Genomic DNA, 27,635 nt, shown 5'->3' on the forward strand with positions numbered 1-27,635 from the left:
GGAATAGAATTTATTGCAATTGAAGTTACGCGCAATAGGCAATTGTAATTGTAATCATAATAAGGATAATAATGGTAATCATAATAGTTTAATATATAGTTTATAGTATATAATCATAAGTTCATACGCAGCATTTTTAATATAAGTTAATTTCATCGATCATCTCACCTCGCGACCTCCTTTAAACTATTGATATAACATTATGTTCTCGTAGTCATGTTTATACAGAAGTCGCTTTTTTTTCTGCTCACAAAAACATAATCAATAAATACGTAGATAGTAGATACAATTACGAATTATCTCGCTACTGGCTATCGCTATTCATAATCGTTATCTGGGGACTTGCTCTCACAGAAATACAAACTAGATCCATGTGGCCCCAAGTGTGTGGGTTACATCATCGTGCATATGCTGTAAAAGTTTCGCTCTAGCGATTCTTCATAGACTACAACTTATTTAGATTAAAAAAAAAAGAACAAAAACAAACAAAATTGACACATTTTTCAAAATATAGACATCCTTGCAATTGGCGGGGTAAAGCCGTTTTTAAATTGACCTCTTATTTTTACTTTCTTTCAATGGGGAAATATTCTTATCGATCGGATGGTTTAGGCAAAAATTGTAGATATATGAAAATACATAAATTTAAAACTAAAGAATGGTAAAATACCTCAAAAGATATACCTTAAATTTAAGAAAAGTCGCAAATCCTAGAAAGTTTTTACCCGCGCCAATGGTGTTTGGACTTTGGTGAGTGCTTTCGTTTTTGGGTCGGGGGTGTGCCAGAATTGAGGGCTTTTCGACTAAGAGGCTAGGCCTCTATCTAATGTATACATTATACTTGCGAGTAAATAAATTAATTGCGATTTCAGTTAGACGATGTTCATTTCACTTTCTTCTTTTTGTTTTTGGTTAACATTGGGATTGGCACATTATATTACATATCATACAAAGCTTCGCATTCGATTTTCTCTCTTCAACCTTCAACTCGTGCCCTTGGAAAAAAAAAATACAGTGTTGGGTAAGGCGAAAGTATTGGGGGTAAAAATAGTTGGGATTCGCTTTTCTTTGCTTTCGTGTAATAAAATGTAACCGCTTATCACATTCATAAAACTTGATCAATTCTCTAAATACATAGTCGTAGGCGTAGGTTAAATATAGTACATCATTTAGTACAGTTACCTTGTATGAGTTAACTAAATGTTTTCGTTTTGTTAATAGCACAGTGTAAACGCTTCTCCGTCTTCGATCTTTAGGGCACATATTCAAGTTTAAATTCAATTTAAAAAGGTAAGGGAAACTATACTTTTGTATGGGTTTTTTTTTTCTTTGCCTTTTTCTCTATCATTTAATTTTCTAGGTTTTCGGTTTTCCACTTTAATTTTTTTAATATAATGTTTTTTTTTTTTTGGTATTTTTGCAACAACTACAATACATGCAAAAAGCAACTTTCGAGTGCAACATAAACGGTCTTGACAGTTCAAACAGAAACTATCTTAAGTTCTTGTTTGTCTCTCTTACTGTGGTATAATATTCACTAGATCTATGTATTATTTCGTGTTTCTGTGTATATATGTATGTATATATTTTTTTTGGCTACTTTATCTGGTAGTAAAAATCGTAAAATCTTTATCTCGTTTTGGTTAAAAATTAAAAATTAGATCGAAACTAATACAGAGCGGAAAAAATTCACATTTCATGTAAAGTTGAACCAATTAGTTTTTGGTATTTTCAGCTCAAAAATAATTCATATTTTTGTGTGTTGTGTGTGTATCGGTGTGTACATATAACTGCCGGTAGGGGTGTTTCATTGTTTGAATTACACACTTAATACTTAGGTTTTTATAACACCGTCTTTATAAACTATTTGCAACGATTTTCTCGTTTATGACTGTGAATGCTGTTTTCGGTTTTCATATATATTTTTTCGAGCAGTTAGGGGTTTTTCCCCTCCAAGTTTTGCAAAATAAATGCTTTTAGAAAAAAAAATATGACGTTCTACAGGTTCTATATATCCCGAAATATATATGTAGATCTGTTTGTTTGGGTGTTCGGTTAGTTGTGGGTTCCTCGGATTGCTTTACTGGTTAATGGTTTTAGCTTACTGGTTAGTTAGTTGGCTAAGCTATTAGGTGGAGAATCGGAAACTCATGTAATTAGTTCACTTGAAACGTACGATTACTGGGGGGCAGGGATGTTGGGTTAGTGTTATGTATACATATATGATTGTGTACAGTGCGTTTCACCGCTAAAATAACCACAAGGCAGTCCTTATAGCCCTGAAACGCACTGCATATGTGGTCTAAACTTATCGGTGTACCGTTGTTATTGTGTTGTTAGCACAAAATACCTTTAAAGATTTTTGGTATTCTTTTTTTTTCTTGGGTTTTTTCTTGTTTTTCAAAATAAATTACAATGGATTCGAGAGGGGAAAGTCCCCGTAAAATTCACACATTCATGTGTGGCCTTCTCAATCAACGTTTTCTTCTTCATCAGAATCTTAAATAAATATAAAGCACAAAGTGTTGACTTTTCAGTTTTTGAATTCTAGTTAGTTGACAAGTGTGTGTAAGCCTATGCTTCCTGCATAAAACATATACGTAAATATTTTTAAGTAAAGTTAATACCTTATAGATGTGGGCGAGAGTGTATGTGTGTTTGAGTTCTGGGATGATGAGTGTAGTGTGTGTGTAAATTCAGTATATAAAGAAGTATATATGTTAGCATCTTCATCTTGATCAGCACATTGTTTCTTGGTTTGCTCTAGTGTTTTTTTAGTGTAATTTTTTGGTATCGCGGTGCTCTTCCTCATTTTTGACCTTTGACCTGGGAGTCTTAGGCATAAAACTCCGTCTTTCCTTGCGTCTTATAGGCCTCCTCCTCGATTTTGTACATGTCCATAAGCTTTATTTTTTGAAGCGGCAGTTGGTTTTTGGATGACAGACGGCAGCGTGTGAGACAGCAAATACAAAACATTTCGCAAAGTAAACAAATTGTGTGGTTTTTTGTGGTTTAAATGGCACAGAAAGAGACAGAGCATGGGCATGTGTACGTGTGTTGGAAAGAGAGAGGGAGAGAGAGAAAGAAAGAGCAAGAGAAAAAATATAGAAATTTGTTTAGTTTTTCTCGGTTATTTTTTTTTAGCATTTTTGGTTTTTTAGGGCGACACAGCAAACGATAAATGACAAGGCGTTAGGGGGCGTGGTAGGTTGGGTTTTTAGACAGAGACAGTTTTAGGGAGTGAAATAGAGAGAGAGAGAGATATTTATATCCATAAAGTAGTTCGATAGTAGAGCTGCGAGCTTGGGATCTGGGGAGTTATGGGATTCAAGCCAAGAACTTATAACATAACACACATATATAGGCAGAAAAGGGGACAGTCTGACACAGAGGGTTAAAGGACAATGTGAGTTCGACACAGAGCACACAAAAATCATTTAAAAAGCACATAAAAGCATTTTTAAAGCGGAACATGTAAAGCCAACTAAGAAATTAAATGAATATCAATGTGAAAACTATTCCAAGTGGAATGTATTTGGCCATAGAAAATATATGGAAAATTCCACTTATATAGGAGTATAAAAGAGCACTATCAAGAATACAATTTAAAATATATGTAAGAATTTATAATTAATTTTAACATATATTTGTAAGTATTTCCTGTCTAACCGAACTTTTGGGATACATTTTATTTATTTTAATGATTCTTTTAAAAATATTTATTTTTATTGTTTTGCTGTTTTAAAATTATTTTGTTTTTAAAAATTCTAAAGCCACAAGAAATAATTTAATTGGAAATTTCACATTAAAGATCAAACACAAAAGCGCAAAGCAAAATGAAACGCGTTCCTCTATAAGATCGCAAAACAGTGCTCCAAACGATCGAAACAAGGGAAAATTAGAACACACTATGGAGCAACAAAATGAACAAGTACCAATAAATATATAATACATATATAGGAAATAGTAGATAATTACATCTTAGCAGTTAGTGTGAAAGATTAGCAGCTACTGACTGATCGATTACTTTTCAGGTTAGTACGGATGGGTACGGTTAGGTTGGGTTTTTGTTCGTGATCGGTTATTGTTTATCGGTTATCGGAAGATGCATCACCAGGCGATACTCTCTCTCTCTCTCGCTCACTCTCTCGATTGACAAGGGGTTACAGCAACTACGATCGTATCTGGGATGCATATCTTCATATTGGTTTCAGTTTCATTTTTTCTGGTTTGTTTTTGTTTCATTTTGCGTTTCAGTTATCGGTTTTATCGTTTATCGTTTACGGTTTATCGCTCTCTAGCTATACAGGTGTGGTTGTCTAAAGTACAGTCTCAATACTGGTTATAGTGTCGGTCTGCGGCCGAGTTTCGTTCAGTACCTTTTGCACGTCGGTACTGAATTCCTCGACCTGCTTCGAATGAGCCAGCTTCAGTTTCTCCATGGCGCGGCCCTGCTTAACACCGATTTGCTGCACAAATTGAATATATATGGATTAGTTTCGTTTGGGTATTATGAATTGTACAGAACCCACCTTCTTCTCCTCCATGAAGCGCTTGACATTGTTCTGGCGCTTCTCACGCAACCGACGATCCTTCTCGTTCTTGGTCTTCAGGGTCTTGTCGTTCTGCACCTCCTTGGCGGTGTCCGCCGACATCTTTGCCTGCTTGGCATTTAACTCCTTGATGTCCCTGCAGGAATAACAAACAAAAGTGGGTTAGAATGAAATTACAAATTACCATTGAAGCAACGCAAAAAAGATTGTTATTTAAAGGGATGAATCAAGCACTTGCTTGTATGACGTTACGCATCTTGTTCCATGTATGAACCTTAGTTTAGTTTTGTGCTCTCTTGTATATTGCTTGTACAGATAATCATATCACCTGGCATGGCGATCCTCCAGCTGCTTGATCTGCGCCGCCTGAACAGTGAGCATCAGCGCCTTCATGGCGTCCTGCGAGTCCTGGACATGCTGTCGCAGCATATCCCACTCCTCCTTGCGGTGACGGGCGATCATGTCGGTCCACTGCTTGGTCTGGTCATTGATCGAGTTCTTGATGTTGGCATCGTTGCGAATGTCGTCTTTGCTCTTGCCCTTGATCAGCTTGTCGATGGCCGCATTCTGGGTCTTCTGCACCGAGGTGCGCTCCTTGGCGTGCTTCTTGCGCAGCGTGTCCAGCTCCTTGATCTGCTTCTTGCCCACCTTCTGGAAGCCCTTCTCCTGCCGCAGCGATTCCAGCGTGACGGGCTCAAAGACCAGCGGTGGCTCCTTCTTCTCCTCCTCCTTGGCCTTGCCAGCATCTCGGGCGGCACCGCCGCTCTGCTCCTCAATGCCCAAGGCCTTCATCTGTTCATTTTGCTGCTTGGCGGCGCCGGCAAATCCTCGCGGATCCGACAACATGGCCATGAAGTCCTCAAAGCCATCAGGTACGTAGATCTTTAGCTCGATATTCACAAACAACATGGGCAACGACATGGGAAAGTTGGCCTCCGTGCGCAGGGACACATGGCGATAGCCAGCCTGCAGGCCGTCCAGCGGCAGGATACGCTGTCCCAGGATCTTTCCGCTCTCCTCATAGACGCCAAAACGCAGCACAGCCAAGTCGGGCAGCACCACCTTGCGGAACACGAAGGCATCCTCGTTGTAGACCGGATTTAGACCATTGTTGGCCACCAGACGGGTGCGAAACTCCTTCTTCACCGTGTCCGAGGGCAGGCCGAACATGTCCACCTCCACGTAGGTGCCCACTTTCTTGTCCGACAAGAACTGGCCGGCTATCACCTTTACGGAACACTGGGCTGCAATCACACCGTCTACCGGCGCATCGGCAAACGGATCGAAATCCTTGTCGGCACGGCGCATAAAGTCGGGTTTCAGCAGATAGCCACAGCCGCCGTTATACTCGAACTTGCCCTGGTTGAGCTGCATGGGCAGATCGGAGCTCTGGAAATTGAGGGAGACCATCTGGCAGCCGGCGTTCCAGAACACCTGCGGCATGTAGTTCGAGGAGTCCGCCCGGGTGCCCTTCGGATAGATCCGCGACATCTGACGCTTGTTGTAATTGACAAAGTCGATGGAGCTCTGCTTCAGGTAGTTCATGCCCGCCGATTCCGCGAACGAGGACATGTTGTGGGCAATGTTTTTCTCTGTGGAGGAGGTACAATGAAGGTTAGTATATCAGCAAATAAAAAATATAATAAATAATAATCCAAATATTAAAGTTAAAGTCCCGTTGAGAAATTATAGGGAACATATTGCCCTAACAAATTCATTTTCCGTTTAAGGTTTAACTACTTTAACCAATTTTCTACATAACCCACCAATATTTTAACCATGGAATTAAAAACATTTCTCAGAAATATAGGTTGAAACCTAAAGACCACATAAGTAAAATATTAATTTAAGTTCTTTCTCTATAATAAAACCAATAAGGAATAGTATAGTTGAAATATAAATGCAAGTAAAAATATAAAGACAAGTAACTAAATGATAATGATGGACAATATATCCCTTGCAATTTCATTTCCCGATTTATTATAGTTACTTTAACTAATTTTCTGAGTAGCTCATCAATATTTTAAATGATAACTAACTATAATTATAAGTTTCATGGTTGGTTTCTGTATTGTTAACATCTCTAATATCATGTATATAGGTAAAAAAAAAATGTATCCTCCATAGAAGTTCAGATTAACCCATTTCCCATGAAATTAAAGCATTATATTGTAAACTAATAATGTGAAAAGAACTTCTAAGCTGCAGGTGTGCTGGTAAAATGTTACTCCTACATTCCAACAAAGGACCCTGGATAACCATAACTGCTCACACTCTATGGGCTTCCCCCTCCGATGGGAATCTAAAAATAGCCCAAAGGCACAATGGGCCCCTTACCGATTGCCTTGTCGAAGCCCTGGAACTTGATGGGCTGCGCGTAATTGACCATGGATGAGAGCCACGGGTGCACGTTGGTGGTGGAGCCACTGTAGTTGGCGGCGGCTGCCTCGGCCTCCGCCCCGCCACCCCCCTCGGCGGCACCCTCGGCGGCGGCGGCCGCTTCCGGGGCGGGAGCAGGGGCGGCGGCTGCCTCCGGCGGCTTGCCCGCACTGGCGTCCTCCTCCGGATCGTCGTCCGTCTTCAGCTCGCCCTTGAGCCACAGCTCCAGCTCGACCTTCTCCACCTCCGGCTTCATCCGCTTGTTCTTGATGAGGATCTTGCGCTTCAGTTTGCACGGCGGCGGCAGCGGTAGTCCCGGATCCAGCTGTTATAGTGGAGTATTGTGTATAGTATACGGATTGGATATGGGTTAGGAATGGCATGACCTCGCCTACTTACCGGGTGATCTGAGAGCGGCTCTTTGAGCAACAGATCGCCGAAGAAGTCATCACAGTATTTGGCCAACTTGTATTGCTGGGCGCGATTGCAGTGGTTCTCGAAGGACAGGATCACCGGATACTCGGAGGACACAAAGGCGCAGTCCGCAATCGCCTGGATGCAGTCCTGCGAGATAAATTGATAACAAATATTATAACATTTGTAGATAGATTAAATCTTTATAACATATAGATATTGATATTGTATTAATATATTGTATAGTCTTTGATCAAACCCAATTTAAATAAATAGTAACAGTTTTCTTTGCTAGATTATAAATATTTTTTAAAATTGATGAGCCTTATTTATTCCATTTATATAAAACACATAGTTTTAAAGCTTTTTAAAAAAACGAATTAATAAAGAAATATTTCCCGTGAATTCCTGAATCCAGTATAAACATCTAACCCAAATCTAAATTAGTTCGTCAGTTTAACATGCTTATCCGAATATAGTTTTCAAACAATACAGTCAACAAAAATTATTCCCTGAGCTATAATTAAGGCAAATTTGTATGTAATTTGTTTGCCACCCCAAAAGCTTCTGAACAATGCATCCATTTTCCCGGACGTACTGTATACATTAGATGCACGAAGCTGATTTGGGTTGACAATTAAGATTGCCGACATAACATGCACAGAGTTGAATGTTTCAATTAAAGCTTATTTTACCAATTACAAACATTATCATTTAATATGTGCTGGGATTTTGTACGTTTGAGCTGCATTCAAATTACTGATAATTCCGAAACTGAAATGTGGGCTACGAACTCCCTTCATTATGTGTGTAATAAGATTGAATTCAATGAACATAACATGTGATTTAAATGATATTCCTTTGTGAGAACCTAAATTAATCAAGGATATCGTATAGTGTGTGTAATAAGATTGAATTCAATGAACATAACATGTGATTTAAATGATATTCCTTTGTCAGAACCTAAATTAATCAAGGATACCGTATAGTATCAAGGATATCGTATAGTGTGTGTAATAAGATTGAATTCAATGAACATAACATGTGATTTAAATAAGTTTTCTTTGTCAGAACCTAAACTAATCAAGGATACCGTATAGTACCCACCTTGAAGAGGATTTCCGTGCAGTAGGCGTGGCCGTGGGTGACGATCGGCTCCTCATCCTCCCCCTTTCCGTTCCAGCAGTCCAGCTCCACACACCGACATCCTGCCAAAAGGGTCTGGCGGTACATCTCCACGGAACTCTTGCCGCCGATCTGACGACCGGATAGATAGGTGTTATGGGAGCTGTTTATGTAGTAATGGGCCAGGGGCTGGTCCATCTCCATGTAGAAGTCCAGTCGGTCCAGGAACACCGGAGCATTCTCGTCGGACATCAGGTAGCGCTTGAAGCCGTCCAGCGAGAGTTGAACTAGGTGCAAAACATTTTAATTAATATACATAACCAGAGAATAATGAAATCGAAACCCCAAAAATGTTCCAGCCCCATGCTTCATAATAAAATGTTCTATACTTTTGCAAAAACATTTTAATTAATATACATTTTCAGAGAATAATCACATTGAAACCCCAAAAAGGTTCTAGCATATGTTCTCAAAGAAAAAGGTACTATACTTTTTGCAAAAATATTTTCATTGAAATACATTTCCAGAGAATAATAATCAACCCCAAACCCCAAAAAGGTTCCAGCATGTGTGCTTTCTAAAACATATTCTATACTTTTTGCTAAAATATTTTAATTAATTAACTTTCCCAGAGAAAAGGCACTTTGAAGCACCAAAAATGTTCCAGCAAGGGTGTTCTTTATTAAAAAAAATGTTTTTTGCTTTTTGTTAAAAGTTCATATCAAATTACTAAACTTTTCTAATTGGTCTATGGTTAGAGCAAAATAAAGTTCATAGCCATCATTATAAGCCAAACTTTCTAACTAAGTTTTAACCCACCTAGATTTTAAATTATTTTATTAAATGTATTAAAAACAAACAAGCTTTGGCTTTATAATAAGGTTTAACAAACATTTTTAAGGACTATCTTGGGTGAAAAGGAATATTATTACTATAGTATATATACTGTTATCTTAGATTCCTTACCATTTTTCTTTTTCTCCTCCTCCAACTCGTAATCGTTGATGATCTCAGTGCAGCGTTTCTCCTCATAGAGAGGAAACAGGATCTCATTCATTCGTGGATCGCGCTGTTTGTCGTTCATGAACTGGATAAATTGCTCCAGACTGATAAAGTCCTGCTTGCCCTTGGTGCTGAAAATAAAAAAAAAACCAGAGGGGGGTTTTGAGCAAATAATATTTAAATGAATTTATATTTGGTAAAGAAGGGTTACTGAAATTTAAAACTTACATGGAGGTGAAGAGCTCCTCGATATCGTTACGGGGACAGACCTTGTGGTACAGGGCGTAGAACTTGTCGAAGGTGAACTGCTCCTTGGTCATCGTGGCGTTCTTGTCGTCCGGCAGACCGGCGTCCTTGATGCACGTGTACACCAGCTTCTCCGTTTTGCCGGAGGCGAAGGTCTTGGCCAGCGTTTTCACCGGAATTTTGCCGCTCTTCTCCACGCAGTAACTCAATCGCATCCAACTATTTTTGGGTTACAGAATGCCAACAGAGGGTCGGAATCAGTAATAATTGCACATTTTTCGCGGAATGAAACTGAGACGCTTTTGAGGGTGTTTGGTTAATGCAATTAAAACGAGAATAGCAAAGAGCAAAACGTTGGCATATAACACATTTAACTAGAATGAAAGTAATCTGACTCACCTGCAAATTGGATGGACCATTTAATTTGAATTTTACAACTACAGATCATGTTTCTGGGGTTTATTAAATAATGTGGAATTATCTTTAATTTGCATGTATTCTGCGTAATAAAACAAATGTTAATCCCAATTAAAATTAAAATATGCAAGATATGATATTAGGTCACCAATAGTTTTGCCTCTGACCTTGTTCCCTATAAACTTAATTAAAAGCCCACCTTCAAACTGAAAAGTCAACTCAAATTCAAATGAATATTTTCCATTAGCCAACGGAAATTGCCATGAAATTGCCCTGAGACCATGTCAGAGGTCACTTTCCTTTAACGACTGTTTGGTGGGGCTAAGCTGACCGGTAATCGAATTAAATATTGATTAGCAATCAAGTTCAGGCGATCCATTACGCAGATGATTAACGACCTGCACCCTGCACCCAATACGGAACCCATAACTAATTGAATCGAGGGCCCATCGCACTCGTGGCCAATTTGCATGGATCCGTGGGATACTTTGCACTCGCATCCAACATTTTCGGTTTCGGGTCAAGCAATTGCGGAACCCGTGTGCACCGAATGACGCATAAATAATGCAATCAGAAACAAATTGCAAACTAGGACAACTAATTTACAATACAAACATGCAACTGCTACCGTGCCACGCCCACTCACGTTCCTATAACCACTTCCGCCGCCCATTTGGCCAAGGTGTTGGCTCCTACGGTGGTTAACACGGTTGTTCGCTGAATGCACTTTGCAACTTTTTGCCACCCATCCGAAACACCACTAAAACATTTCGAAACTGCGAGAAAATATTACTGGAATTACTGATTTTGGTAAAATAAAAAAATATTTATTTTAAGGGTATTATAAGTAGTCGTTTACTAAAAAATAATACTGAGCCCATCAAGAATCGTTAAAAATCGAATTTAATATAAAATCAATTCTCAATAAATCCTAGGTCTATTTATAAGCATTACAACTGTTAAAGTTCTTAAACATAAATATGTCTAAATAATAATAATTAAAAAAAATTATCCTCTGTTATATAATTTTTTAGGATATCTTTAATTTTTGAACTTGTAACTCAATAAATAAATTTTTTCAGGATCAAATAAATATAATGGTATTATTTTTTTTTAAATATTAGTTTTAATAAATATCAGTTCTTGGTAAATTCCCATTTTTATACTTAATAATTTTTTTTTTAAATCATTAAGTTTTGGATAGACGCCTTTTACTTGTTTCAAAATAAAGCTTTTAAATGAAAAGCTAAATTTTTATTTATTATTATATGAGGGTATTACATCCTATATTCATTATAAAATATATTATATCTCAGTGCACATTTGCGGGTGTCTGATCCCGGATGCAACACACCCATTTCCCGTAAACACACCCATTTAGCCCCCGAAACACACTCGACTGGGCAGAGAGTTCACCGCAAGGCAACGCATATCCAATGAACCGCAGTTCAGTTGCCGCCTTTCATCTGGCCCATGGACATCGACCATCGACCATCGACCATCGACCATCGACCATCGACCATCCACCATCTACCATTCACCATCTACTATCCACCATCTAGTAACCAACATCGACCATTGGCCATGGAATGCATTCGATTCACTTGTCTTTTGGCGGGGAATCGAGCAAACTTTTGGGCGATTTAACCCAATTTCGGATGACGAGGCTGGAATTTTTATTGCAGCGACCAATTCATTTAGAACACGCTTTCGAAATGAAAACGAAACATGAAAACCAATAAAGCCAGCTTGAATATGGTGGAAATAAAAGTCTTTAAAGTCGATTATTAAAAGAGTCTTAAATTTCATACAGACCAATGATGGTATATAATATGGAACTATTATTTCTAGATTAAAGATTATTATAAAGGCTGGACTTTTCATTACACCGACCAATTCATTTATAAAAACTAAAACAAAACCAGCTTGAAGTCGATTATTAAAACAGTCAAACATTCTATATATAACATTGATTGAATAATATAAGGAACAAATATTTTTAGATTGAAGATTATTATAGAACCAAAAACTATGAAACATCTCCCCCACAAGATCACACAAGATTTTTTGGAAAGAGCAAGAAACCTAAATATTTATTTTCGCCATTGCCGGATGAGATGCAAGTTTGCTTTTTCTTGATATCGCATCCTGAATTTCTTTGTGAATAATGATTGCTTTTATTTTCGCTGCTTATGTTATGGCACTCGTAATTTCCTTATTTTTCAAAATGTGCTCCGCATAAAGTATGAAGCCCTTTGACCAAGCACACAACACTCAACACACACACACACCGCACCCACTCCTGGAATTTTTTTCACGATGGCTTCGGTGGGAAAAGCCAACAGAATTTCCCGCCCTTCATTTCTCCTTTCTTTGCCCATTTTTTTTTGTGTGGCACAGGAAATGCAAATAAAATGAATTTATTTTGTGCCAAAAGTGAAGCGAAGCCATGGAAGGCAGCGGAAAATCAACAACTATAGAATTGGGCGGAGTAGAAAGTCGGGTCCCTTGGCCAGGGATCGAATTGCAGCTGGGTTCCGGAGTTCTCGGAATTGCGTAATCAGCAATCAGGAAATTAATAACGACAGAAGACGAGTAATTGACCCGCAAAAGTCCACCATTTTGTGAAATGTGGGGGAAACAAGTTTAACGGATGGAATTTCAGGTTTTGTGTGCCATAGTAGCAAATGGGGTTCCCAATTAGTAATTTCTTGCATTTTGTCGAAACGAAATTAATTAGTGAATAACTAAAGCTTTGAATAATGATGAGTTATTAATTGGGGTTTTTAAGACTTTACCTACATTATAAACTTCACTTACCTATTTAGGGAATATGCGTTCTTGGTTTATTTAAATTTCTAAACAAGCTCTTTTACTTATGACTGTATGACACTTGACGAAAAACTTTTGTTAATAATATCCAATTAAATTTGCTCTAATCACTGGAACTATTTTTTTTATAAATTACAATGTGAAACTTGAAATTATTGTAATGAGACTTAGTTATAAAACTATAAATCTATGTTTTACATCTATATCATAAGAAGAGAATAAACCAAAATAAGTGTGACCATATATTATGTAAATTTTAATTTTTTTTTTGAGAGTGTCATAAATAAGTAATTTAATTTTGTAAATATATTATTTTTCTGAGCAGCTGATTATTAATTTCTTGCCCAGTGTCATACAGCTATAGTCGAGTTAGGTATGTGATTAATGTGTTCAGTGTGACCGTACTTACTGCTTCATCAGGTTGACGCGCGGGCACACATTCGTGGCGCGATTGTTATGCGTGATGAGACGCAAATTCTTCTGCCAGCTCTGTGCGAGTGAGACAGTTGTGCATACATATGCGTATAGAGAGAGAGAGTAGATAATCGTAAAGGACAAACGACATAAACAACAACAATAACGAGTGGCAGTGGTAGTAGTAGAAGAAAAAGAACAGCATGCAGAACAGAGAGAACGGAACAATCGATGCAATTATGTACACAGTGTAATCGAGTGAGGTGCAGCAAGTGGAATTAATGTGGCCAGGCGAAAGGACATGGGACATGGGACAAAGGACACACGGGGTACAGGACAAAGGGAAGCACCGAGGCCGTTTGCCAAACCGTGAATAAGACAGAGCAAGTGCCGGGGGTAAGGGTTAAGGCGTAAGGGGTGTGGTACGTGGTAAGTGGTAAGTGGTGAGGTAAGTAGTGAACACGCCCACTTACTGTTTCCGCAGACACATCATGGGGCAGATATTGTTCGCTTTGACATTATGGGTTATTTTTCGTATGCCATCTAGCCAGATCTAAAAGAACAGAGAGAGTCGATAGAAGGATTGTTTGGTTTCGGTGAGTGATTTGTGTTTCAGTGTATTTCCGCGTTAAGGTGGACCTCTAAAAGCCTAAACTTTTTTTTTTTTAATTTCTGCTGTTTAATGTATAGCAAAATAAAATATATATATATCAATTTTATTAAAAAAGTCATATATTATTATATTAAATAAAATATCTTTGTTTTCTTCCCCCAAAAAAATATTTTTTCGTTCATGTAGATGGACTTCATTGCGTATGAGTAATAATGGTATGTTATGGACTACCTTGCGTATGAGTAATAATGGTATATCAGTTTTGGTTCGATTTCGAGATAGATTTTAATAATTTAAAACATTTAGTAATGAAAAAACACATTAAGTTGGTGATTACCATTAAACATACAAATGATTTAATTTTTGGTTTATCTATTTATAAATATGCTCAAAAACAATCTCTATATTCTAAAATGCCCTAGAGGTTCACCTTAGAGTTTAAATATGTCTGTCAGATAGATGAAATGCAGGACTCATTCGCGATAGGGAAATGTATTAACGATCACACTTCCGCTTCCGGTCACTGTTTACCTCCACTAGATGACCTTGACTCACCTTGGCGGTTGCCGCATCTGGACAAATAACATGGTGATATGTTATATTGATATAGTCCGTGTTCGAGCAGATCGTCAGGGATCGCTTATCCAGTTCCGGTATATTGGTTCCGTTCTTCTTCGTCACCTTATCGAGTATCTTCGGATCCTGCAGCAAAAGAGATACAAATAGTATTTATTAGCTCAGCATCTTCTATACATTCAAGGCAACCCCCGCGCATTACGTATACGCCCCGTCGTCAGCGATTTGACTGCAATTTGGCGCATCTCGGCTGTATTCAGTAACTGAATCAGCATCGCACAACATTAATCTCCAGTCGCATCATTAATCAAGGCCTGCACAGAACATTTATCAACATTTGTGCAGCATTCGCGGAGCCAAACAAATATATTTTCATTCTATTTTCCCATTGGGCCGTCAGCAACAATTAAATGTTGTGTACTTTCCACAACCTTGCCCTCCTGCCAGCCAGTCAGTCAGCTAGCTAGCTTCAATTTTGGCCAGCATTTCAATTTAATTGCTGCCCAGTCCAATAAAATGCCATTACGCAACTTTCTGATCGCGAAAAAGTATGCTACAGTTATTTTCTTGCCCCAAAACGAGTCGCAAATATAATAGAAAAAGTGGAAATAAACCTGACAAATTGAATAATAAGCCATAAGTATATAACAGTGAATCGTGGAGAAGTGGGCACTTGTCTAGTAGCTAGTTGGTAGTATTTTTATAAAGGACATCAAGCTTAAAAAGCCAAAGTTCTCAACTGAAAACTCTCATATTTTTCTGTTATTCAAGAGCTTGTATACCCTGAGTTGCTATATTTTATTTGATTATTTTATTACAAGCACTGTAACTTTATATTTCAATCTTAAGCAGCTGATTTTCCCAGTTTTCCCTCCACTTAAAAGCTGCAATTGTTTGGGTGAAACCTGTTGTTTACCACCTTAAATGCTGTTTCAAAGTCTTCCACTTAAACGGTGAATTTCTTAAAGGAAATTGAATTATGCAGAGACCCCATTGAGGATTTTTCCTCACCTCCAAAACACACTCACTTACACGCACACAGGCACAATAGCTCAATCAGTTCAAGTGCAATTTGTGAGGAAAGTCCGGGGGAAGAAAGCAGCAGACTTTCGAGTGCTAAATAAGTCAGCCTTCCCCGATTTTATCCCCCAGTCGCTCCTTTGAACCAAATAAAGTGAAAGCAAATGTTATAAAAGTTTTGTTCCCTTATTCTTTCCTTTCATTTTATATATATATATATATATATATATTTCTTCGTTTTTCCCTTAATGTTTTTTGTGTTTTTTTGTTGTGCCACTCGCTTTGTTACGTTTGCAGAGCTTCGTGCATTATTGAAAAGCGCCAGCAAACTAAAAGCCAGGAAAAGTCGGGGGCAATAACAAAAAAAACTGCAACCAAGCTCAAATTTTTCGTTTTCAATAATTCTTTTCGGTTGTGTTACTCACTTCCACCAATCTTTCTTTTCTCCAGACATTTTTTTCCTGCGGTTTTTCTCAGCCAAGCGGAGGAACTTTTAATGGTTCATTGTGCAAGGCTTTTTGGGAGGCACTCCGTCTCTTTCGGACCCAATATACCCGTCTCTTTCGCGCCCTAAAGTCGCACACTTTCCCCGCTTTCTCCTACGGCTCCAAATACCCCCGCTCCTTCATTCATTTGACTGTGTGTGTCGCTCACTGATTTAATATTGATGACCAAACATTTCAAGTGATGGCAGAGCACTAAACGCACACAAGCTCACTCACACACACCAAGCGCGCACACACGCACACAAATCACACATATACACAGGAAAAAAGGAGAAAATCTTGGTGATCCAAAGTTCTACCTAAAAAAATTCTACCAAAAGTTCAAAACTAATTAACATTTCAATAATTAAAAAAAAAATGATTTGCCAGTGTGACCTTACTAGCAAAGTTTACTTTAATTCGAATGGTCACACTTAAATCAGCTAATAATTGCCGACATATTAAATTTTGTAATCATAAATATTTATTTATTTAAATGAAACATTTGTAAACTACATTGTTAGTCAAATTTTCTGAGTGTACAAAACACTCATACCCTGTCCACTTCTTTTCTGTTGAAAACTTTTTGCATTTTGTGTCTGTCGTTTTTACTCAGCTGGCGCTCTCTTTTTGCCCATCTCATTTGTGGTCAACATTTTTGGCACACACGCACACAACTGCGATCATTATGCGAATTTCTTGCAACTTCTGCTCTTTGGTGTTTATTTTGCATTTTAATTGAATTCGCCCGAGGACAAGGGAAGACCAGAACCAAAGGAACACAAAAGATGTTCAAGGGTTGAACTGGAAGAAGGGTTGAATTGAAAGAAAACTGGCCAAGAGGTTTCACGTTAAGTTCTAAACAAATAAATGACAGATACTGTCAAAAAATTCAAAATACTTCAACAATAAGCCATAGAAATGGGAAAACAGCACCAACAAGTAAGTTGTTGTTCCAATTTTTTCCTAATTTAATGCTTTCTAAAAGCAAATTTATATAATATACCCTTCCTTTATGTAATTTCTGTCCTTTCTGCACTGTACATTCCATAATTCCCTGTCAATGACGGACTTTTCTTTTCTATACATTCCCTTTTGGGTCAGTTTCAGTTCCAATTTGTTTAGATATTTTTTTCTGCTGCATTCATTTTTTGGGCTGACTTAAGCCGCTTCCAGGGCAACCTGTTTCCGATTGAATGGAGCATTACCGGCGACCGCACCTGGATGCCACTTAGTAGTCCCTTTCGCCCCCATTTTCCCCCTTCCCCCTACTTATTTTCATTTTCCCTTTCCATTTTAGATTTTCCCTTAGATGCACCTGCAACCCACATGCAGAATAGTCAAAGGGTTTGCCCGGGGCTGAAATGTGAAGCGAAGAGGAGGAGGATTCAGTGTTGAGAAAAGGACCAGAGAATTTCCAGTGTTGCTTACTGGAGTTCACAAAAAGTATCTAAGAAGTACTTCAATTACCCAAAAAAAAAATTTTTTTAAGCCAAAAAAAATACCTCTAAAATATCTCCGTATCTCCGACTACCCAAAATATTTTATAAAAAATAAAAACATTTTTAATTTTTAATTTATCACAGCATACAAATTTTTACTTTTGTAAGTTAAGGTTACAATAAAATGTAAGGCAAAATGTATAAAATAGACTAAACATTAAAAAATATAATTATGTAAATGACTAGGATAAGGACACCTCTAAAGATCCTGCAGAGATTCTTATAAGCCTCCCGAAAAAAGCCAACTATGCAACACTGGTTTAGACCTCGGGCAATGCAGGATCTGATGGAATGGGAGTGGATATGGACATTTCTATGGGTATGGGCTTTGGGCTTGCCAGTTGCCAGTTGGATGCACTCATCCGAGGCTCAGTTTCAGTTTCACTTTCAGCCTCTGTGGAAAAGTGTGTCAAAGGAGGGGATAAAGGGAAAACCAGAGACTGAAACTGGACGGCAAATCTAAATTAGTTCGAGTCCCGGGGCAGCACCTGCATCGGCCATAAATATATATACAGAAGACTCTATATATATATATATACAGGGGACTCAGACAACATATAGATGGATTGGCCCAAATGGAGGTTCATTTCGGGCTGTTGCTGCTCGGTCATAAATTTCATTTAGGAGACGTCGACAGACAAACACTAATACATCACTCTATCAGTCCACCTCCCACACCTTATATGTATATAAACCCCTTATATAGCATAGATATGTGTGCCATATGTTGGGTTGGCTGGGATAAATAAAGGGGGGCGTGGCGGTCGGTCGGTGACAATAAATCTAGCGCATGGAACAAATGCGTTTCGAGTCGAAGACGGCGACTTTGATCCACAAATGGCGCTGGCTGAAAACAATTGAGAGCAAAAGTGACATATTGACACATTAACCGACACACACACACACTCACGCAGGCGACAGTTTTATGGCTTTGTGATAGTTCATCCTGCCAGCGAAAAAAAAATAAAGGAAAGACCAACTGCACTTAGTCAAAACTTGGCATGAAAAGCGGGGAAAATATAGGGGGGAAAATAGAAAAATGTGCAAAAGTAGGCAATGAAAACTGTGAGACAGGTGTCACAGAATAAAGCACACACACAAAAAGGATATTTCTATCCTATTACATCAGTTGCCAGAATTAAATAAAAACACTCTTGATCCTTAAGCTAAAATAATCATTAAATTAAATTTCACTCCACTTAATGTAATATAAATTTCGCTTTCAAGTGTTAAAGAAAATATTTATTGTTTGTTTTTTCAATGGCCATTCATTGAAATTTTTTATTGTCAGTAAATCGACTAATTGAACAGCGTCATAAAATAGATTAAAATATTTGTCTAAGGCCAACAATTTACAAATAAAAAAACCGATTTCTGGCAATATGAAATAAATCTGTGGGAAAAATATAATTTATTTGCAGGAAATGGCAGCTATTTTAAATCCCTCGCCTGGTTTTCACAAAGCCTTTTAAATCTATTTCATTGTAAACAATAAATTTACCATTTTGGGGTTTGAAATGCTTTTGTTCCACCAACCATTGAAAAAAGCTTGATTTATTGCGATTTTAAAAATTGATGATAACACGACGAGAAATTCAATTTTCTGATAATTACAAAACAAATAGAAAGCCCCCGAAAATAAAAATGGGATATACATATGGAATTACTCACCTTCGGGGTTCCTCCCGCACGAATGTCGCTCACTTGACAAAGCTCGATGACATCGCCATCCTGTCCAGAAAATATATTTATAATCAGATTAGAATACAAACACCTAATATTTCATACATAAATATTTTTAATGTTCTAGTTTTTATAACAAAGTTTAATTATTAGTAATTTTTCCATCTCTCAGCTACACTTTTCTGAACTTGGTTTTAAAATGTTTTACTATTTTTGTATCATTATAAAAATCAAGTATGGAAAAATGTCTTGAAAATATATATATATCTATTTATTTATTGGGGGTAAAAATTCCAAGTTTATAGGCAAAAATTTTAATTTTTAACATTCATTTTAAATTTTTACATAATAACAAAATACAGAATGATAGATTGTTCTTAAAAAAAAGTAGAGTTGTTGCAAAAGAATAATTTAAATTTGTTTAAAAATACTTAACATCTATTTTTTAAGTAATAGTTTGTAGTACATTGTTTTTTATACTAAATTAGGTTTTCTTGATAACTTACCCGCCCCTCGCTTTTCCAGTAAAGGAAAAATCCGTATTCGTCGACCTTGAAGAGGGCATCGCGCTCAAAGTCGTTCTCCTTCGTCTCCTTTTCGTTCTCGAACCAGCGATCGAACACACAGCCCGTGGTCAATTCCGGCGGAACCGGAATGATCCAATCGAACTCGTACTTCTTGGTCATTATTGCTCACTGGGTGACGTTACGTTAGCCACTTCCGTTTCCGTTGCCGCTTCCGTTACTGTTTCCGTTGCCGTTGCCGCTGACGCTTCCGTTTCCGTTGCCGTGCACATGCGATATATATCTAATCCAGATCTAGATCTCTCTCTAGCTCTCGTCCTTGCTCTCTTGATATCGACTTAATTTCGGGACATATTGGCCCAACGGATGCGTGTGTTTATATACAATTGCATTTATTGTAGATCACATGGTCCGTTTCCGTTTCCGGCTAATTTAACTTGACTCGACTGCAATGGCTGCCCTTCTGCCACGACTTTCGAACGGCAGGTTCCCTTTTATCCAAAAAACCTTCGACTCAATTCAGCTGCAAATGGAAAAGAGAGATACAACCATTAGACATGACAGGCACAACGGGTTTCGGGTGGACCTGCAATAATAATTGTGCGGTTTGCCACACACAAAATGAAGACATGGACATGCTGCACTGCGAAAAATATTATGATTCAAATCAAAGCACTATTTTCCGTTCAAATAATGTTAAAGGTGACCCAAATGTGTACCTCTAGAGTCCTAAAGAAATGTAGCTCAACTTCTATTTGATAAATCACTTAAAGATTGTATTTCCATTCTTGAAAAATGTGCTAAAATATTGTAAGCCATTTTCAAGTTAGCTAGTTCTAGGTTTGGATGGTTTGATAAAAGGTGACCCATAACTCTATAAGCTTGCGGCTTGATTCTCTATAAAATAATCTGCCTAAAAATATATAATTATAAAACTGTTCAATAACTTTCTACCCAATTTCCTTAGAACTCAGCGCGATTTTTCCCACAGTGGATAAACAGGAAATCAGGAGTGTGGCTTGATTGGTCATGTTACAATAGCAAATTCCACAAAATGCATTTGTTTTGCCCCCAATGTCCATCAAGGCTTAGCTTTTAGTATTCTAGTGCATCCTATAATTTCCAATTTCGATTTGTGGTCAAATGTCTACATGGAGTGTGTGCTTTTACATTAATTATACAAGGAATGCCATTCTAGACATCTAAGACTGAAGACAGCAATTAAGCTGCCCTTGAAAATTCAAAGGTTTTTCAAGCAACGGAAGTTAATTGAATTTTGAAATGGTTTTGAAATTAAATACTTATGAACTAACAGTCTGTTAGTTGTTTTTGGTTAAGCTTGTATTAAATATATATTTTTTTCTGCTACCAACTAATTAAAGTAAGCATTGAACATTTTTTATAAATCTATAAATAATTCAATTGCAAGCAGAGTGTGCATAATCAACACGGATTTTGCCACAAAGCTTAACGAGATTTTCTTCAAGGGGAACTGACAAAAAAAACTTCGAAATTGAATTAGCATTCGAATGGAACTTATTTCGCACCCACAAATCCGCTTGCCAATTTGCAATCTGCACACACTTTATGAGCTCGACACAATTTCAAAAACAAAACAAAAAATCCACCTTATAGTTGAGCCTTTGACATGGCGAAACTTTACCCCAGATGGAGATTTATGCAAATTATTGAACTGGGACTCGCAGGAGCAGTTATTAGAGGCACTTGTGATTTTTTCACGGATAAGTTACGGACGCTACGAATCCGCCTGATAGCCGACAGACAACTGAACTAACATCGAATCGCTGCAGCCGGAAGCCAAGAAACATCTAAAAACTGAAACTAATGGAATTAGCGAGTGACGACATTGCCAGGGCCATGGCCACAGGTTCTTTTTCTCAGCGATTCGATTTAGTCGCACTTTGGGGACTTCCCGACAGAACCACCCACCCATCCAACCAACCTGCGAAACAACACCCAGCAAAACCACCCACTGCAAAACCATGGCCATGGCCTCGTGCACCTGACTTTGATTCCAATTCGGGGACAAGACTCAAGTGGCTGGCATTTTCGCAGCTTGTTGCTGTACTTTACATTGTTGGCTCTTCAATTTGGCTACACGGAAAAAGCACGTTCTATCTTCTATTGACTAAAATAACTATAAATAACTATTAAGTGGGTTTTTGCATTTTCCAAAAGCACGTTTTAATGCTTATCTGCAATGCTTAAAAGTTTTGTTCAGGTGTTTCAGTCTGTATATTTATTATTGCCTTTGAATATGGTTAAAATAAATTTGTACAGCTGGAATTAGATTTGATTTTGTATTAAAAATATTTCTTAAAATAATTAATCAAAATTATGTTGATATATAAAAGATTCCTTTTTTTATTACCCATTTTAAATTTTAAGAAACAAAAACAGCTACAAACCGACCTAGTCTACAATTGTTCTGCGTGTATTTTGCACGCCGTCTTGGCTCCTTTTTATTTATTTTATTTTTTATTTATACATAGTCTGTGACAGACGCTCTTCACGGGTGTCGGAGTCCTTTGTGTGACATTTATGCGCCCGCCTTTCCGAACAGCTCGTTTATATATGTATTTATATATATAGAAAGCTGACTGATTACTCGGGGCCCCGTGATTTCTTCCGCTTTCCTTTTTTTTTTCGACGGCTCTGTCGTGTTACACATGACTTCAAATTCAATGAGCTGCGAAATTTCGCTCATTGTTAAACTTGGAGAGCTCGTTAGCCAGACACACAAACACAAACAACCGCACAGCCAGGACTCTAAAAAAAAAAAATAAAAAGCGTTAAAAGAAAATACTTTCACGCCCGTTTCGCGAATGTTTAATGAATTTACGCTCTTTGCGCTTTTGAACTTTCGGGCTGCCGAATTAGCGAAGAAAGGAAGCGCCAAGGACGAAGGATCAACTGGAGAAAAGAGCTCGAGGACAAGCAAGGATGCGACCCTCAAATGCACCAAGGTTTAAAAATGATGCGACTAATACGTAACGTTTGAAGTCAGCATAAATCAGCTGAAAAGTATGCAACAAGTCTTATGAGATTTGTAACATTTTTCATTGCATACTTTTAGACACCTTTAAGAACGTTTCAGAAATTCCTAGAGATGTTTAACCTTTTTCTACTTGTACCTAACTATTTAAAAAATAAACCAACTAAATTGATATGAGTTAACGTCTCCTTCTTAACTACTTTAATTTTATTCACCTAAATCAACTTTCATATAACTGGCTTTAATACTTCAGTCTTGTTAATCCCTTTAAGTTTTCAATGGAAGGCCTCTGACAAATCGGAAATTTAATCGTGCCCATTAAAGCGCCGGGTGCCAGGTTATAGGGCCATATTATAAAGCACCTCCTTCACTGGCTCAAACCACTCGAACCCAACACTTTCCGCGAAATCGAAGCACTTGAATTCATCTTTCACCGGCGACCATTAAATGCAGATACCAAAAGGGAAAACTTGAGCACGGAGAAAGTGGTGGGAAAAGGACGAAAAGAAAACAAGTGGAAAGAACAACACGAAGGGAAATCAAATCCTTCTTTTTCACAGGGTGAGAGAGAGAGAGGCTTTCTAGTTTTTCCCTTTGCAGAAGTTTGGTGAACGAGTGTATGACAATGGCCCTTTCGCATTTTTTCCCTTTTTCTCCTTTTCTTTTTTTTTGCCACCTGCGCCCCCGGAAGCGAGAGCAAATTCGGCCAACAGTTCGAAGGTTCCCGTTGCCGACTTTCCGGGTTACAGAGTAAAAATAACTTGCATAAACTTTCTCTCAAAGGACACACACGTACGCGGAGAAGTGTGCTACAAATATGCTCATTACGTGCGCGCCAAGTGGCAGCCTCAACCCCAAAGGACAACCCACCCCGCCCACACACCCACCGCCCCTATTTCACCCACATAACCCCCCCCCCCCCTCGACACTCGTCCTTTACCAGCGACAATTGCTCAATTTATTATTGCATACTTTGCGGCCATAAAACTTGGCAGGCATCCTTGCCATCCTTTCGCGGCTTCTGTTGCATGTACTTATAGATATCTATGGGGAATATATATATAAAGGCATAGTATATAAATATAGATATCGTACTTATATGCATGCGGGGTTACAGGTGTATGGTTGTAATGGGCATTACTATCATCAATTAAGGGGTAGTATTGCATGCCAAGTGCTTAAAGCGGAACAAATGTTCAATAACTTTTAATAACATTATCAACATTAAGAATGTTGAATAAATAAAAGATACCTGAACTCCTAAATAACTTTATTCCAATATTATGGTGGTAATGGTTAAAAAAAAAGGATTAAATAGGTTTTACAAATTTAAATGGTTTAATTTATTGATAAACTACCCATTGATGACCATTAAACTAAAAGTGTCTTAATGTTTCGGCATATATAAAATGTATACATTTTTTATGCGGAAAATGAAAACATTAAAATATTATTTTATTGTTTTCAAAATTATGCGTATTTGCTCAATGAGTTTTTTATGGTCTTCCCTATCTGTTTGTCGTATCTGCAATGTTTTAAATATTTCATCTGTATGCCATTTTTTTTTCCCCACAAAATCTATTGTAGTTTTTATGAACATGTTGGATTTTGTTGTAATGCCCCATAAAGTTGTAGATACTTTGCCATGGCTGGCTATACCTTGAATTGAAGTTTACTAGTTGTTACTTGTTTGCTTGTTGCTATTGTTGCTCTTATTGTTATGGATGTAACAATTGTTGATACAGCTTTTATTGCTGCGTGGCATTTTTTTTTTGCATTGCTCTATCTGAGTATCTGTAAACAATGTTGGAATTGCAGTTATTAAAATTTTCTTTGTCGACGGCAAGGTTGCTGCGATATTCAGACAGGTTTTTACTGCATTTTATTGAAAAGCTTTTGATGTTGCTGCTGCAGTTTTAGATTCAAGCTGTAAAGTATGGTCTAATTTGCAGTTTCTATTGTTACCTGTTTGAATGAAAATTTAATTTGTATTTCTTTTGGGTCTTGAGATGCTATCAAATTTTATTTCCTATTACTTGTTGTTTTTTACGTTTTTTTAGATGGATGTTGTCAGCTATAAATAGCTATAACTTTGGTTCTAACAGTCCAATCGCTTTGTATTTTGGTTTAGTGATCTTTAAAATATTTATTTATTTGAGGAAAATAAAAATAGTATTTTGGAGGGTTATGTACATAATTTAGAACCCCTTAACTCAATATGTTGCTTTATTTTCACCATTGTTGCTGCTGCCGGGCATTACACTTACGAAATTGAATTTGCCGGCCATACAATATTTGTGAAATTGGCATTTAAATATTTGATGAGACAAGCAAAGGGAAATGCGCAGCGAATCGCAGGTAGTAAAATATTTGAGTGTCTGTTTTTTTGTTTTATTTTTTTTTTGGGGTGCTAGCCAAAAGGGAGAAATAAGGCAACCGATTCGAACAGTGAACACTGATTGCACCAATGAAATATTGAGGAAGGGATGTGGGGTTCAGGGGTCACACAACTTGACCTTGCTGGCGCCGGGCATCCATCAAAATTGATGGCACTGCACACTCGCCTCATGCAGTCAGTCGGTCAATCAATCAAGCGCCCCGCACAATTACATCAATCAAGCGAGAAAGGTAATCCAAAACCGAAAACCAAATGGGTTTTTATTTTTTTTGTTTTTTCGTCTCTTGACTTTGAGGGCCAAAAGTAATTACGTCTGATAAACAACTCCTCTATTATTATATGCTCAAATTGAAATGGCATGTGTGCCACTAGAAAGAGATGGCCAGACTGTGCGGAAAAGAGAGGGCCAGTTGGACTGTCAAAAAATGTGAAAGGAAGGAATTTACTCGAAACGCATTTTGCAAAATGGATATAAAATGACAGGAAATATGCCAAATAGCTTAAGAAATTGCCAGATGAAAGTTCCGTATACAAATATGAGTTATTTCAACATCTCCCTGTTTTGTGGCAAACTTTATGCATACTTTCCTGTTGCCAAATGAACAATTTTTATTTAATTATATTTATGTTGCCAATGCTTTATGCATCCTAAATCATAGAATTCTTGTTAGGTAAAGGATGTTTGGGATTACGTTTGTTTTGTGACTTATTTCCGCTTTGGACAGGGGCTTATATGGTATAGTTGCTTTAAGAACTCTTAAATTTCACTGAATTTAAACACCTCATTTTTTATTTACCCAATAAAAAATATCTACAATTATTATTAAATATTTTTTCATTGAACACTTAACATATATTCCTCAAATAACTTAAAAATGAACTTTGATATATGGCTTTAATTCATTGTAATCGAATAAAGCCACTTGTCTTCCTCAAATATCATTTACCTCCAGCGCTACACTTAAATACACCCAAATATATACAAACATTTTCACCCAGGTGACCCTGTCGTATACGTGATGTGTGGGAATATGCAAAGTTCTGGGCCAAGAAACTCGCTTAGGCACGCACCATCCGGTAAAAAGACAAAAAAAATGAAGAAGACCAAAGGAACCCAAAGGCGGCAAACGTTAAAGGAGGCGTGGCAGTGTCAGGGGAGGTTTGGCGGTTTCAAAGGGCAAGGGGGCGTGGCACAGGCAAATCAAAACCGAATGATGGGCGGAACGACAGCACGGGCATCCTTCAAACAAACTGTCAGCAACTGTCAGAAGAAGTTAAACGAAACCGAAGAAGAAAAAAAAAACCGAAATAAAACAAAGGAAAGTGGGTGGTGTGGCTCGCCAGGCCCAAAAAAAAAAAAACATTGACAGCAGATCGGGCCAAAAACCTTAACAAAATCAAAAAGAAAAAAAAAGAACGGGAAATGGAGGCTTTGTTCATATGGCTTACAGCTGTTGGCGGACTTTTGCGGCACGTAGCTCCTCTCTTCTGGCGGCGGTTTCATTTTATTTTTAGCCCCACAGGCCGTGAAAAACTTCGAATTCCCCGAATCAAAACAATACATCATCATAGGGCGGACGCAACTCGGAAAACCGAATGCCCTTTCCTTTTTGGTCTTTTGGTGAAAATGTGCATATTAAATATGTGACGATGCGGGAATAAGAACAACAGCGGGCGAGAAGAATAAAATGAAAATCATCGTGAATGTTGTTCTTCGCTGGAATCAAGGCCAGCTGGAATTCTCTTTAAAAGGGGTTTTTAACAAAAAAAAAATATTTTCATTACTTCATTTTTGCGGCCTTTTGAATCACTTTAAAAGTTGCCTTAAAGTATGCAATGAAAAAATGAAGACATCCATTAGACTTCTCGATTCAAAATAACTGTTGCATACTTTTGGACACCCTTAAAAGTTTTTATAAGTCCCGATAACTTTACTTTAGGAGGGGCTAGAATTACTCAGAAAAAAATGTTAGCAAAGGCTAAGAAGAAGTTTAAAACTCAAATTTTAATCAAATAAGTAATTAAAAAAACAGACTAAATGGGTATATCCCTTTTTAGTCGTTTGGATCCCCAGGGAGAGTATGAAAATATGCAAAGAAGAGGACACAATTTGCGTGTTTTGATTTGACAAAGGTTTGCGGAGACCTTCGCCCTCTTTGTGGGTTGCCAGAATGGGAAAACCGCCCCCGAAAAACCGAATCCGAATCCATAAACCCAAAACCCAGAGCCAAGATTCACCCAGGTCTTCGCAGATTTCCACGCTCGACGCAGAAAATTCTTTCGCTGGACGGATTGCTTCATGTGGCAAATGGCGAATGGGGCATGAGGCATTTATACTAATTTGTCGATAATTTCGTTGAGCTCGTAAAATGTTCGCTTATGTTTATGGGGCACAAAGTGGCCAGAAGGAATGGCAATGCCAATTGGACATGGGAA

General features: G+C 37.8%; 1 protein-coding gene across 6 annotated transcripts in view; it reads right to left on the bottom strand.

The window, feature by feature from the left end:
* Positions 1–1,397: 1,397 nt before the first annotated feature.
* Positions 1,398–27,635, bottom strand: part of LOC119557989 (1-phosphatidylinositol 4,5-bisphosphate phosphodiesterase) — a 53,300-nt gene continuing 27,062 nt past the window's right edge. For 2 of the 6 annotated variants that reach the window (XM_037871084.1, XM_037871085.1), the window contains exons 3-15: positions 19,768–20,308; positions 19,250–19,309; positions 14,551–14,697; positions 13,378–13,457; positions 9,702–9,938; positions 9,438–9,604; positions 8,454–8,758; positions 7,332–7,496; positions 6,891–7,257; positions 4,882–6,145; positions 4,533–4,689; positions 4,380–4,469; positions 1,398–2,904 (exon numbers count right to left, since the gene is read on the bottom strand). In XM_037871084.1, the coding sequence (XP_037727012.1) occupies positions 2,836–2,904; positions 4,380–4,469; positions 4,533–4,689; positions 4,882–6,145; positions 6,891–7,257; positions 7,332–7,496; positions 8,454–8,758; positions 9,438–9,604; positions 9,702–9,938; positions 13,378–13,457; positions 14,551–14,697; positions 19,250–19,309; positions 19,768–19,947 (3,288 nt within the window). In that variant the 5' untranslated portion in view covers positions 19,948–20,308 and the 3' untranslated portion in view covers positions 1,398–2,835. Of the gene's footprint in view, positions 2,905–4,379; positions 4,470–4,532; positions 4,690–4,881; positions 6,146–6,890; positions 7,258–7,331; positions 7,497–8,453; positions 8,759–9,437; positions 9,605–9,701; positions 9,939–13,377; positions 13,458–13,855; positions 13,936–14,550; positions 14,698–19,249; positions 19,310–19,767; positions 20,309–21,332; positions 21,586–27,635 lie in introns of those variants that run through there. The other 4 variants (XM_037871083.1, XM_037871089.1, XM_037871087.1 and 1 more) reach the window with 4 other exon arrangements.

The sequence above is a fragment of the Drosophila subpulchrella genome, chromosome X, assembly GCF_014743375.2.
Source record: "Drosophila subpulchrella strain 33 F10 #4 breed RU33 chromosome X, RU_Dsub_v1.1 Primary Assembly, whole genome shotgun sequence".
Classification (NCBI taxonomy): Eukaryota; Metazoa; Arthropoda; class Insecta; order Diptera; family Drosophilidae; genus Drosophila; species Drosophila subpulchrella.